General features: G+C 46.2%; 1 protein-coding gene across 1 annotated transcript in view; it reads left to right on the forward strand.

The window, feature by feature from the left end:
- LOC119796420 (basic salivary proline-rich protein 3-like) overlaps window positions 1–9,068 on the forward strand; it is a 46,253-nt gene extending 37,185 nt beyond the window's left edge. The window contains exons 2-3 of the mRNA XM_038304937.1: window positions 5,195–5,377; window positions 8,371–9,068. Of these exons, the coding sequence (XP_038160865.1) occupies window positions 5,195–5,377; window positions 8,371–8,930 (743 nt within the window). The 3' untranslated portion in view covers window positions 8,931–9,068. The remainder of the gene's footprint in view (window positions 1–5,194; window positions 5,378–8,370) is intronic.
- Window positions 9,069–15,110: the final 6,042 nt, after the last annotated feature.

Raw genomic sequence — 15,110 nt, forward strand, 5'->3', positions numbered from 1 at the left:
AACCTTCAATGCAGCGATAGAGTTGATTCCTTCCTGATATCATCGCAGCCTCAACCCCTTTACAGGAGACCTCTCCTATTCAGGCCAACAATTCCCTTTAACGACCCCCCTTTCAGAGACAGTTTAGACAGGTATGGGGCATGCATATAGGTATATATATATATATATATGTATATATATATATATATATATATATATATATATATATATATATATATATATATATATATATATATATATATATATATATATATATATATATATATGTTACCCAGACAAAAACTTCTTTTATATTGTGTTTTTTGTATCCAAGTCTTTATTTAGGAGACATGAACAGTCACCGACTGAATTCTCATGACAACCATTAGTTCTCCCACACAGTCTTATTTCCTCTCTCTCACGCAGAGGCTGAATCTCACAGCCGACCATAAAGTTATTTAAAAGAGCTTTTGTTCTTTGAAGACCTGACTCACATTCCCATCCAGCCCTGTAGCTAAAGGCTGTGATACTAAAACACTGTTCAGTGATTTACTCAGAGGTTTCACCAATTTATAAAACCTGTACAGGGGAAATGGAAATGATGGTGAAAAAACAAACCAAAGGGAAGGATATCATGATATGTGAGTTCAGTTTGTTCAACAAATCTTCCAGGATTCCCCTGAAGACTACAGAGCTAAGATAGTGAAGAAAAATAGATCAAAGCTGTTTTCACTGAGAAAAAACCGATTTTAAAGAATAAAGTCAGCCATTTAACACACCCTTTAACTGTTCGGCTGCGACTGATTTTTGAACAGTTTCTCCTTCGATCCTGTTTTGGTTTCCATTGTAAAGAATTTAGGAATTGTATCTGAGCAGCGTCATTTTCTGTTCTCATCAATCTGATTTCTCTTCTCCAATCGAACAGAGATTGAGCCCTACAGCCAGCATGTCCAGTAGCAGCCATTCAAAATGGCCGTTCCCAGTTAAACGCCAGCCGAATGGCCGCCCACTTCCCCACAACTCCCAGCCACCGGAGGAACCCCCTCTGGCATATTTTATTTACTCTGACTCCACCCTTTAACAGAATTACAGGGTCTGACCAGGAGATGGTGCTTCTCTTTAGATCTTAATGTTCACAAATCATGACAGAAAGAATATTTTAGAACAAAGATTGATGTTTAAAAAGGAATTGTAGGGGACCAGCAAAGAGCCAGCCAACGACTAGCCAAGGACCAGTCAAGGACCAGTCAAGGACCAGCCAAGGGCCAGTCAAGGGCAGGCCAAGAACCAGCCAAGGACCAGCCAAGGACCAGTCAAGGACCAGCCAAGGGCCAGTGAAGGGGACCAACCAAGGGCCGATCAAGGCAAGTGGGGAAATTTTGAATGTCTACTAAGTGAAACCTACGCTGCCCTGGTCTTTAAATTAGCTCGTTTCCATCGGTTCATTTTCACAGAATCTGCAGCTTTCATGTCTCGACTGTTTGATCTGTTAGTAGGATTGCCAACTGTCCCGATTAAATATAGAATCATTCTAAACAAAGATTTAAAATAAAATAAAACAGGAAAAACTAAGGTCAGCTAAACTGTAGTGGCGGGATCTAAGCAGGACCTCCTCAACTCCGTGTGTGCTGCTGTCATGGTTGCTTAGTGACAGATACTACACACTCTCACTGCGGTAACCAGAGTTCACCTGATGCTCCACAACCACTGTCACCAACTTAGTGCCTTTGTCGCTAAATTTTGCGCTTCAGTCGCACCAGCGCCCAATCTACTGACCTGTTTTCTGTTGATGGAGACATAAAAATCACCAAAGCAAGCGGCTGGATCTGAAGCCCGCCTCTCTCCCTCCCTCTGTCCGCTTTCATCATGCAGAGCAGTACAAGTACTTTGTTATTGTACTTGAGTACATTTTTTATGAATCTGTACTTTATTTAAAGGAAAAGTCCGGTCAGCGAGGAATAGACAATGGATCCATTTTTATACCTAAAACTAATACGTTCATGGTGATTTAATGAATTTAGTGTTAATCAGTGAAAAAAAACAAAAATAAAACAATAGTTTCTGTGGTGATCACAGAGTCTGGGAGCGGCCATTTTTGCCCAAATATAGTAACCCCTCCCTCCTGCCATCTTCCAGCAGTGACGTCACGGTGCGGTAAGAACAGAACAAACATGTCTTTGATGATGAGTAAGAACAAAGCTAACAGGATGGACTGCATGCTATGCTATGCTACAGGAATATGTGTTGAGCTGTTGCTGAAGCTTGGAGAAGCTTTATTCACTAAGGATTTAAACACTGATATAACATTAGTGTTCATGTGTCCCTCAGATGCTCATTACATTTCCATTAGCAAGTCTGACCAACAGTCATTTAGTGGAATATTAGATTAGATGAGCTTTATTGATCTCACAGCGGAGAAATTCACTCGTCACATATTGGCATAGAAGTCAAAGAAGGTGCAAACAAGGAGGAAAAAGGTGCATTTGTAGAAGCAGTTTTATTGTCTTATATCAGAATCAGAAATCAGAATCAGAATGTATTGTTGAAGAAAAATGATTATTTTTAGTCTTTAATACAGTTAATCTTATGGCATGTGTAAAAGGTATGTTGTATACTCTCCTTGTGAACATATTTCTTATTTTGAACAAGTTTGTGAAGGTAAACCTTTCCTTGAACCAAAATACTGAATTTAAGTTTGTTCTTGAGATTTATGGTGAGGCCCCCGCATTCCACATCGAGTCTGTGAGAGCTTATCTTGTGTTTTATGACTTTAAGAATTCTAGATGCCAGGACAAGCTTTCCGCTTTTTCTTGTTAAAACAAAGAAGCAAACGACCACAGATGTTTGCAGTAAATTAGGTGAAGCTCTAGGCAGTGTCAGAGATGGCTCCTGGTTGGAGGAGCAAAAGCCAGCCTTATTTGAATAAATTAAATACAAGAGGATAAAGCTTTCTACATAGAAGTAACAATTCAGATTTGCTCTTGCAACTCTCCAAAGATGTCTTTGTACGTCTTTGCTCTCTCCTATGTCAGGTAATTGAATGTATGTCTCCGTTGTTCTTCAGTTTCTGGTGTAGGTTTGTGCATTGTCTTATTTCTTTTTTTTTTTTTTTTTCTTTTTTTTTTTTTTTTTTTTTTTTTTTTTTTTTTTTTTTTTTTTACAGTGTCCTGTCTGGCAAGGTGGCAATAAGAATAATTGTCTTGATGCCAAAAGGAGCCCAACAGATTTTACTTTCACAAGTGTAGCCGTATCGCAATTGCCATACCGCTCCACTTGTTTCATGTATATAAATTGCTTTATTATAATTATGCAGGGAGTTTTACAGTTCATATGGACACTGCAATGTAAGTAGAGCAGAAAAACAGAAGAAGAAGAAGGAAAAAGAAAAAGAAAAAAACAGGACAAAAGATGAAAGAAAGAGGAGATAGGAAGGAGACAATGACAAAACATTTTCAGTCTGCTTCAACACCTGTAATGAGATGGAGAAAAAAAAAAAAAAAAAAGAAAAAAGAACAGCACAACCAAAAAACATGGTACGAGATATACTATAAAGCAAACACCTTGAAACTATCACTAAAGTAATATTATTAAGTCTGACATGTACTCTGTGTTACCTGAAGATATGAATGTGGGGTTTCTGTTTGGAAGTGAATCTCTAAGTACCTGAAGCCTAGCACCTGTAGTTGTTTGTGAGGGTGAACTTGTGCATGTAAAGTTTTAACCATAGAAAAAAATGCTCAATAGTGGTTGTGGAGAGCCGGAGAGGCACACCCCCCAGAGCACTGAGTCCAGCGCCGGGAGACCCAAAGCCCCAGGCGCCCAAGGGGACCCCAGAAGCGAAGGCACCAAGGCGGGGCCAGCCCCGGAAATCAGACCCCACCAAGGCAGGAGGAGAGACAGCCACGAGGAAGCCCCCCAGCCACCGCCATGCCGGCGCCCCGGGGAGCCGCGGGGACGAGTCCGCGGGCCCCGCCGGCCACCCCGAAGTAGGGCCGGGCGCCGAACACCAGCCCCCCCACGGCGCCGACCGAAACGCCCCAGCCCCACAGAGCACCGAAACACGCCCCGCCCCCCAGCACCAAGCCCCGGCGACCGGCCGCAACACCCACCGCGACCGCACCACCCAGGAAAACACTAAGACGGCCCCGCCCCCGGCCGGGGCCCATGCGCATCCGCCGCGAACCGGCCACGAGCGCCGCGGGACCCCCCCCAAAATGCCCCCCCGGCCAAAAGCGCAGCCCCACCCCACCAAGACCGATGCCAACAGCGCGCAACGAAACACACCGCGCACAGAATCAGCCCGAGAGCAGAAAAGCCGCCCGGCGCAAAACCGCAAGAGGAGCAGACCGCAGCCGGCGCAACCACCCCCCCCAGCAGCCCGAGGGGCAGCACAAAGCCAGAGCGGAGCGAACCGCGCCGCCCCCCCCACCGGACGATGCCAAAGCAGCCCAGCCACGTCCGCCACCCCCCCCGCAGCCCGCACCAGGCCCCGACACGCGGCCAGAGCAGCTCCGCCGCCCCGGCCCCCCCACCACGCGCCGGTCCATAGCCACCCCAGGCCCCCACCTCCCGCCCCGCAGCCCCACCTCGCCGCAGATCAGTTGAAACAGAGCAAGCCCCCCCGCCATGCCTCCAGGAGGGAAAACCCACCCGATACCCAGCCAGCGCAGCCAGCCCCCCAGGACCGCCCCCCACACTACCCCCGCCGACCTGCCCGTATACTCCCACAAACACAGCGGCGCGCCGCCAGCAGGACCCCCACTCAGCAGGCCCGCCTGCCCCCCGAGAAAACAGAACTTCCAAACCCCCCAAAGAAAAAAAGAGAAAACAAAAAAAAATAAAAAAAAAGGAAGCCCCCACAATGCGACCGTGGACAACAGACCACTACCCGCCCGCAACCGCTCCCCCCCACCGAGAAGAGAAAAAAAAAAAAAAACAAAAAAAAAAAAAACACAATAAATAGTAAATAAATAAATTAATTAATAAATACAATAATAATAAAATAGGCAAGAGGAGAAGGCGAGCCGGAACAAACCGGAGCCCAAAACAGGACCCAAGCCCCGCACCCCACCATGCCCGCGCAGCTCCCCCCCCCCCTCCCCGAACCGATACCACAAGAACCAGGCATAGGAAGAAACACGCCCCAGGAACCGGCATCGTAGCGAAGGCACCGGCATCACCGACCCCCCGAAAATCCCCTGAAACAACACCCAAGCCCCACCCGAAGCGGATCCAGTCCCAGCCCCAGGGATCCGAGGCACCAAGAGGGCAAGCCCCACCCCCAGACGCAGTAGGCCCCCAGCAAAGCCCCGCCGTGGCCGGGGCCAGTGGAGAGGGCCGCCAGGAATGATGCCAAGCAGTCCCCCGGGGCACCACCCCAGCTCCACCAGTGCACTCGGTGAGCCCCCCCGACGCCAGCCAGCGGTAGGAGAGCAGGACGGGGGGATGGGCACCGCACTTAAGCGAACTTGAATTTATTTGGGAGAGGGTGCGTTGAGACCCCAACCTGGGCAAAAAAAAAAAAAAAAAAAAAATAAAATAAAAAAAACACACCATCTCATCATGCCTTCAACCTCCCTAGTGCCCCCCACTCTACCACAGGAAAAAAAAAAAAAAAAAAAAAAAAAAAAAATGAATAAAATAAAATAATAATCAAATAAAGAAAATAACAACGCAGACACACATTCACACATAACACTCAAACATCCAATAATACCCATGACCAAAAACCCGGTTGACACCGGTGTCGGTCCCCGGGACTATCGGGATGACCCCATAAGTGACCTAAAAATCCGGATGTGAGGGAGGGGAGCGGCGACACCGCCACACAACCCATCTCTTTCCTGCTTCAAGCCCGGACCCCCCCCACCCCGCACCACGACCGGAAACCACGCCCCGCAAGAGCCCCCCCCGGGACCGGGGCCCACCCAATCCCGCGCCCGGCCACCCAACCAGAACCGCCCCCCACCCCCCCCCCCTAAAAAAAAAAAAAAAAAAAAAAAAAAAAAAAAAAAAAAAAAACCTTCAACCAGCACTTTCATGCCCCTCCATCCAACCTTCTTTGGGGAGAGCAGAGGTGACAGCCCCGCCACCAGCAGGCCACCTAGGCCCCGCAGCCAGCCCCAGCCAAAACCACGGACCAGGTGGCCCGCTCTTCCTCCAGGCCCCAGACTCCAGGCGGCAGCCGGAGAACAGGGGTGTGAGAAGACCCCGATCCTCACTGCGTCCCGCTCGAATGTGGTGTTGTTGCGTGTTGCTCTCAGATGCAATTAAAACTGGGAGTACCAAGAGGGGGTGTCCGGCACACTCCACCCCCCCTCCAGGAGATAGACGGTGCCAGCACACCCTCCCCCTTCGACAACCCTCAACCCTCAATGTCTAGATGCGAGAGGGGATGGAGGAGGCCGACCGTGGTGAGGCCCATAAAATAAGCCCCCCCCCCGGTGGCCCTGACCCCCACCCCCCGAAAATGCCCTACATAGATGTGTGTTGTGAAAATGATGTAGATGGAAGTGTCTAAAATGCAAAATAAAATTGGGGTGGGGGACGTCATCAGAAGGTGTGGCCCTCCAGTAACGACCCCCTCCCCAAAAACCTACATGTGTGGCCGAGTGATGGAGCAGGCAGAGGGAGGATTTCGGGGATGGGGAGCAAAGGACTGGGGTGCCTGCTGCACTCCCAGGGAGCCAGCTCCCCCGCTGACTCCAATAGGCACCCCCGTTCCCCGAGAGCCCCCCCAGAGAAGGGGGCCCCACCAGTTTCACCACCATAGCCCGGGGGCACGGGACCGGCAGCAGGACCCACCAGCCAGCCGGGCACGGAGCCGACTCCACCACCCCCCCCCCCGTCCTGTCCATCCAAAAAAATAATAATAATAAAAAAAATAAATAAATAAATAAGTAGATAAATAAATAAAATTAAATAAATAAATAAATAAATAAATAAATAAATAAATACATAAAAAAATATAAAAGGAAGATAAGAAAAAAAATAATAATAATAAATAAATAAATGAATAAGGGAAGGGACAATCCCAGCCGGCCAGCCAACGCGCAACACGCAGAGCCCCCACCCCGGACGAAGCCCCACCAGGGGGCAGCACGGACCAGGACCAAGACAGGGAGCCAGACCCAAAGCCCTTCAAAGATCTTCTTCCCTCTATCACCACCCCCCACCCCCCCTCCGGAGATGTAATCCCTCCCCTACAAAAACAATCAAGCTACTCACCACACAAGCGACAGAAGACATCCAGGCCGAGATCATACCTACTCCCCCTCCCTCCCCTTCCCCCACTTACAGAGTGCAAACCCGTGAGGGGGTAAGCACTTGCCATAGGTGTTAATGTCCATGCCCCCCCCCAGCCCAGCAGGCCCCGAGGCACCCCGGCACACCAGAGGCCGTGGCAGCAGGGACAGACAGCCAGGCGTACACCGGCCCAGAACCCAAGCAGCACTCCCCACAGAACCCGAACCCCCGAACCCCCACCGGGGACCCCCCCCCAAGGGCAATGCGCCCCAGGGATCCCAGGCCCAAGGAGCCACCCCAGACCCACCCCGCAGTAGGGCCGGGCAATGCCCAAAAACCCCCGGCACCGGCGCCAGCACCCCCACCCCGACCCCGGCCCCCGAACGACTCCCCCCAACACCGGTCCCACAGCACCAATCCGAAGAAGAAGAAAGCCACACAACACAGCTAAGCGCAAATCCCGAGCCCCACTCCAAGCCCCGATCCCCCCGCCCACACACCCCCTCCCACACAAAAAACAAACAAAAACAAAAACAAAAAAATTATAATATTCTCCCCCTCACCGGAGAAGAACGGCCGCAAACAAGCCAGTGCCCAACACCCACCGCCACACCACGAGGACCCCTCCACCCAGATGCTCCTCCCCAGAAAAGTCAACATGCCTGCCCTCCCAGGAGACAGGCAAGCCCGCCGAACAGGAATCCCCCCGGCAGCGCACCGCCGGCATGCGGGGGCCCGAGCAGCCCCAACAGAAACAACACCGGAAGGCCGACAAGGACGAACCGACGGCACCAACCAAGCCCCCAGGCGGACTCCCCCACCCAAAAACACAACGAAACCACCCCGCCCCCACCGACCACAGCAAACACAGCCGCAAGGCAAAGCAAAGGACAGAGCAGCCCCACCCGGCGCACGCCAGAGAGCCAGAGCAGCAAGGCCGCCCCAGCCGCCAGAAGCCGGCACAAGCAGCAAAAAGAAAGCAGCAGACGCGACCCCACCACCCCCGCCGCGCCCGGCGCGAAAGCAGCACGACCCACCCCGCTCCGGCCCCGCACCGCCCACAGGCCGCCGAGAGGAGGACGGCCACGCCGGCCACGGCCCGTCCCCCCCCCGCCGCCAAACACCGAGCAACCCTCCACTCCCAAGCCGCGCACGATGCACCGCACCACGCGTCACCGGCACCCGCCCCAACAGAGCGAAGCCACACCCCGACCCGGGGGCACTCCAAAGGGACCCCCGACGCCCGCAACCCGCCCACAACAGACACACACGAACCCCGGCCACAGGCGCGACCACCCACGCCCCCCCCCGGACGACGCAACCACGGCAAGCACCACGGCCAACCACCGAAACCCGGCACCGGAAGACGAGGCACGCCCCGACGCCCCGCAGAGCAGAAGCACCCCGGCCAGCACCACAAAAGAACCGATGCCCGGCGCCCAGCCCCACCCAGCAGCAGCACAGCCACCAGGCCAGTAGCCCACGTCCGCCACCACGGAACCCCCCAAGAGCACCGCACGCGGCCGCCGCAGGACCCCCCCGCGGCGCCCCAGACCCCGCCCCGACGGGGGCAACAGTCCCCCGGGCCAGACCCGCCAGGCACCCCCGCTCCGAGCACCCCCCCGAGCCCCCAGGACCCAAGGACCCCCGAACTAGCCCCCGCGCCCCACAAGACGCACCCCATAGCCCCCCACTACACTAAGTGATGGAGCCGATCAAGGGAGCCCAGAGAGATCGGTCTGATGGGGATGCAGATGCTGTCTCAAGATTAATATGATCCAACAACAGATCTCTGTACTGATTGATGTTGAGTTTATCCTTACTCTTCCAATTCATGAGGATAGTTTTCTTTGCGATACATAATGCAGTGAATGCCAAGCAAACCGATTTTTTTCCCATAGAGCTTCCCTCAAAGTCACCCAGCAAGCAAACTGAAGGGGAAATTAGGATTTTACAACCCAGGCACAGTGATAGATCCTTACATACCTGTACCCAGAATCTCTGAACCGGCGTGCATAACCATAGCGCATGAAAATAATTATCAAGTCGATTGCCTGTGCACTGTGGACAGATGTTAGATTGCGCAAAACCCATCTTGAATAATCTTTGACCTGTATAGTGCACTCTGTGGAGGATTTTGTATTGTATTAATTGTAAATTGGGGTTTCTGGTCATGTTAAAAGTTCTTAGACATATCTGAGCCCAGATGTTTTGTTCAAAGCTGACTGATAAATCCTCCTCCCATTTAGTAATAGGAAGAGATATTGTATCATCCAGTTTAGTCAGTGTCCTGTATAACTTAGACAGTAGTTTGGGGGGGGTTAACTCTAGAAACTCTGATATTTTATTTGGAATTATTAAACCTCCATCAATATGCTTAAATTTATTTCTAATTATAGCTTTGATTTGCTCATATTCTAAGAATTTATTTTTGTTAATGCCATATTGCAAATTTAATCTAGCGAATGTGATAAACTCCGTACCTTCAAACAAATGATCCAGATATGTAATACCTTTATTCTTCCAGTACGGAAAGTTTATCACATTATTGTTTTGTAGAATGTCAGGGTTATTCCAGATGGGTGTACGACTGCACGGGATAAGTGATGAGTTCGTTATTTTTAGAAATTCCCACCATGCTGTCAGGGAAGAGCTGATGTTAATATTTTTGAAACATGGGTGCCGTTTGATCTTAGAGCTAATAAACGGCAAATCTGAGATTATTATATTACTGCATATATCCTGTTCTGTGTCTATCCAGGGCTCATCTAAGGGATTATGTTTTATCCATTTAGAGATGTATTGTAATCTATTTGCTAAATAGTAGTATTGGAAGTTAGGTAAATCTAGTCCCCCTCTGTCTTTAGTTTTCTGTAGTGTTTTTAAGCTGATACGAGGGGGTTTGTCCTTCCAAAGAAATTTAGAGATGGAAGAATCTAGAGATTTAAACCATTCGGTTGATGGTTTATTTGGGATCATTGAAAATAGGTAGTTAATTCTGGGTAAGACCATCATTTTAATTGAGGCTACCCGACCCAAAAGGGAGATCGGAAGCGATTTCCATCTTTCTAGGTCCTCTTCTATTTTCATTAAAAGAGGGGTGTGGTTGAGTTTTGGTAACTCAGCTAGTTTAGATGACACAGTAATTCCCAAATATTTGATATTTCCTGATTGCAATTGTAGACCTGAGGGATTCTGTAGAGAGCAATTAATTGGTAGTATTACAGATTTAGACCAATTTATAGAGTATTCTGAGACTTTTGAGAAAGATTCTAGTAAACTAATCACTTGAGAGAGGCAAGTGTTTGAGTGCTGGAGATAAAGTAATACATCATCTGCGTAAAGACTAATTTTATGCTCCATTTTCATGCCTTTTATACCTTTAATCATATTTGTTTGTCTGATTGTAGCAGCCAGAGGCTCGATAAAAATAGCAAAAAGTGAGGGGGAGAGTGGGCATCCCTGTCTGGTGCCCCTCTGGAGACAAAAACTGGAAGATGTTTGATTGTTTGTCCTGACACAGGCTGTTGGGAAGCTGTATAATATTTTTAACCAATTTATAAAGGAATTGCCAAAGCCAAATTTATGTAGAGTAGCAAATAAAAATTTCCAGTTTACTCTATCGAATGCTTTTTCTGCATCTAAGGACAATATATAGGATTTAAGATTTTTGCTGTAGGAATAATCTATTAAATTCAGCAGTCTGCGTGTGTTAGCAGCTGACTGCCTCCCTTTAATGAAACCAGTTTGATCTGGGTGGATTATGAGAGGAGTGACTTTATCTAACCGTTTTGCTAAAGCTTTACAGACTATTTTAATATCCACATTAATTAAGGATATGGGACGATAGCTGGTCGGAAACATAGGATCTTTGCCTGGCTTAAGCAGGAGACTAATGGTGGCAGAATTCATATTAACTGGAAATTTGCCATTATCTAGAGTTTCCTGCAGCATTCTGTGGAACGTTGGGGCCAGAATGTTCCAGAACTCTTTATAGAACTCAGTAGGGAACTCGTCTGGACCTGGCGCTTTATTATTTGGCATGTTTTTTAATGCTTCCTGAACTTCAGCTGTAGACAGCGGTGAGTCCAGGGTCGCTCTTTGACTCTCTGATAATTTAGGAAGAGTTATTTTATCCAGAAATCGCTTGATATCATTATCTGATGGATTTAACTGTGATGTGTATAAAGATTTATAGAAATCTCGGAAGGCATTGTTAATATCCTCCGGATCCTGTAATGTATTACCAATTGAATCTGTAACTGCAAATATAGTCGTTTTTTCTTTGTTTATTTTTAGCTGGTTAGCTAAGAAGCTTCCTGACTTATTGCTATGTTCAAAGTTGTCAATTCGAAGTCTTATTTCTAAGTGTATGCATTGTCTTATATTGGATTAAACTCTGTAATTCTGTGACGTCAACACGCCTTGCTGGTTATCATTGTGACCACACGCAGCTCGCCGAGTGGACCTGGGAAAGGAAGAATGAAATGCCAACCTTTTTCCAAAGTTAACTATTTTAGAATATTTTCTTCCACTACAGTATCCTACAACATGGCCCTATACTTACTTAGCAACAAAACAGTACATGTTGAATTTCAAGCATGAGTCTTAGCAATAATAAAGTCTCTAATGCTGTAGAATATAAATATCTGGCTGGCTTGCCAAGTATGGAAGCAGTTGTACTGCGTTATGTAGTCTTGTTTCTGACCTTATGCTCACTTAGCAACACAGAGAATGTAACATGTAAACAGAGTCTACAAGCTCGGAGTCACGTACAAATCTTGGCAAAAACAGGGTTCTTACTGGCTGACTCGCACGCAATCAGGTCATGAGCTAAGAGATTTCCAGGAAGAGCGTCCAGTCGTGCACATGCATCCACACAGTCCGATGTGGAGCCTATAAAAGGCCACCCACAATGGATTGAAGGTGGGGGAAATAACAGATGTGAGGACATAGCGCTGAATGTATGAAGTGTTTAAGACAGCTGTATGAATTCGGTTTTGTAAATAAATGTTCCCCCCTCCGGATGATGATGGTGTGAATCGTGGCCTTCTTTCTGTCATAAGGGAATTCTACCAATGAGCTTCCATAAATTAAGAATAAACAATAAACAATATATATACAGTATATCCAGGTATATACAGTATATCGAGATAAATAAGGATTAAGTTGCAAGTGTACATGTATCGCACACAAAATGAAAATAAGAAATAAAAAATAAAAATATGTACAATCCGGATGGCTTATATACAGGTGGATTTACTTTAACGTTAAAGTGTAGTAGGTAAGGAGCAACAGTGAGGTAGTGGTATGACTATTCTATTCACATATATTGCACATTCAGCATATTGCACATAATATTGTACAGTCAATAAATAAAAAACTATAATGTAGCTGCACAGTGGTTTTTACTGGAGTTATTGTTGATATAGTGCATTATTATAGAGTCTGGAGTCAGCAGGAATGAATGACCTGCGGTAGCGCTCCTTCTTACAGACAGGGTGTCTAAGTCTTTGACTAAAGGAGCTGCTCAGCTCCTCTACAGTCTGCTGCAGGAGGTGAGAGGTGGTGTCCTCCTGATGTCTATTCGCTGCTAGCTATTTCAAAGAGGGTAAAGATTCATTAACTAAAGGTTATTGGTTCCTGATTAAGCAAATAATTCAATAAAACAATAATAATGTTTTATTCACCTCATGGATTTGCATTGTGAATTGGTCTGAGAACTTTCCAATTTCTTTAAAATTAGTGAAAACATAATTTGATCAGATCCCAAATTCTTCCAGATAAACTTTGGTTTCAAACACAGAATCCATCTTAAACTGTAATATGGTTTTCAACCGTTTTCCCCTTCCTCTTTGTACATAGTAGTTAGTTTAGTTGAGTTTTACTAGTCTTAGTTAAGAGTGTTAAACTGAAATATGTTTGACTTGGAGCTGAATGATTTTTGTTAATAAAATCTTATATTTTGAACAGAAGTTGTTGTGAATTTATTTCATTAATGTGCAGAAATAACAGTTTGACCATGATTAGTGCTCCAATCACTCTTTCATCTATTGTTCTAACACACAGTTAGTAGGACTGTGTTCATAAACAGTATATAACAGCTGAAATAATATCTGATTAAATAAGATATTTTACCCCCCCCCCCCCTATAGGGGAGGGCAATAAACATCTTAAAGTATCAGAAATATAAATTCCCAGCTGGCTGGGAATAGAATAGAACATAAAATCACAACACAGCACTGGGACTTGATCAACAGCCGATACCGCACCGTGACGTCACAAACCAGTAGGTGGCAGTAGTGTTCTTTGACAAACATGGATGGCTCCAGTAAAGCACAAATGAAAATGACTCTTAATTAAAAACACATTTATTGAACAGGATGGAATCATTTCAGAGTTAAAATACTTTCAGAAGTTTGAATTGTGAATATGAGCGACTTTTCCTTTAAAACTTGTTTTGAATGAAACGTTTTTCAGTTTTATTTCTGGATTTTATTTTTCTGGCATAGTGATTCTGACGCATTAGCATAAACACAGATCGATTCATTCTGATAGGCAATATGATGTCAGCCTGAAATGACGGCGTGTTGAGACCCGTTCAGCCACAGCTGACGGCAGACATGTTTTCTTCTGCATCACCATCACTGGGAAAGCAGAAATAGCTTACAGAGGTTCTTTAAACCTCATCAGAGCTGAAGTTGTTCTACTCAGAGGAAATAATAGGAAAATAAAATATGTCAATATGATTAATCCTAATGCAGTATTATTCTGGCTGATCATGTCTAAAAAAATGACCCAAACACTGGGAAGTAATGAAGCAGAAAATTCAAAGCAGTGTTTCAGTTATTCCGCCATCAGTTTGACATTTTAAACATTACTGCAAACAAATTAACTTGCAAAGATCAGGCTGACCTCCGGTCCCCGGCGCCGCGCGCTACATGGATCTTATTTGTTATTTGTTGTGAGCACAGAAAATGATTTATTCTTTAGACTAAATCACTCAGCGTAATAATTTAAGGAGGGAAAAAAAAAACAATTCAGTCACATTCGTGCTTTCAGCTGATCCCACATTTTAATGTCCCAATTCTTTCATCTTATACCAATACTTAGGGAACACTGGCTTTTTACAAACACTGAGGAGCTGAAGCACTTTTTCTAACATGACTCAGTCTGAGACAAACTTTATTGTCATTTTGAACACAGAGTGTATATAAAACAAGGTTTTGTTCAGTACAGCTATGAAGACATTTCCATTTCTAAAGGTTCAGCAGTGATGAAAAGTAAACAAGACTGAGATATGATTTACTATTTTTTCACCTTTCTGCACTTTCTTCTTTTTTTTTCCATTTTATTCAACATTCAGCAGTCTGATGCACTGAAAAAAGTGTAACATGTAGCTGTTCATTCAAACTAACGACTGTCACTGTAAACTGGATAAAATGATTGATTTGATTGTTTAACATACTTTTTGGAATCAAGTTTGATGCAAAGTTGTCGATTTACCGGTCGATCTACGTTCCTCCCCTCATCTATGGTCATGAGTAGGGGTGTATATGATAATCGTTTTGTATCTATTCATCGATCCAACAGCCGACGATCCGATGCATCGATACGTCTGCAAGAGAATCGATTCATGTTTTTTTTCCTCCGGGCCATTTTTATCCATTTGCTCCTGGGCATAATTCTCCTCCCGTGCTGCGGTGGCGCTAAACCTATTTTGCCCTCCTACCTCGCTTCCTGGTTATACTCTTACAGCAGTTTGTTGCAGTGAGCTTGATGCAGACATTTTTCAATTATGCTCAATATTGAAGCGTGGTCTGAGCTACACGCTGTGGGTCTAGATAAAAAAAAAAAAGAAAAAAAATTGAACCAATTAATCGAAT

The sequence above is a fragment of the Cyprinodon tularosa genome, unplaced genomic scaffold (assembly GCF_016077235.1).
Source record: "Cyprinodon tularosa strain WSP-4 unplaced genomic scaffold, ASM1607723v1 ctg549, whole genome shotgun sequence".
NCBI lineage: Eukaryota > Metazoa > Chordata > Actinopteri > Cyprinodontiformes > Cyprinodontidae > Cyprinodon > Cyprinodon tularosa.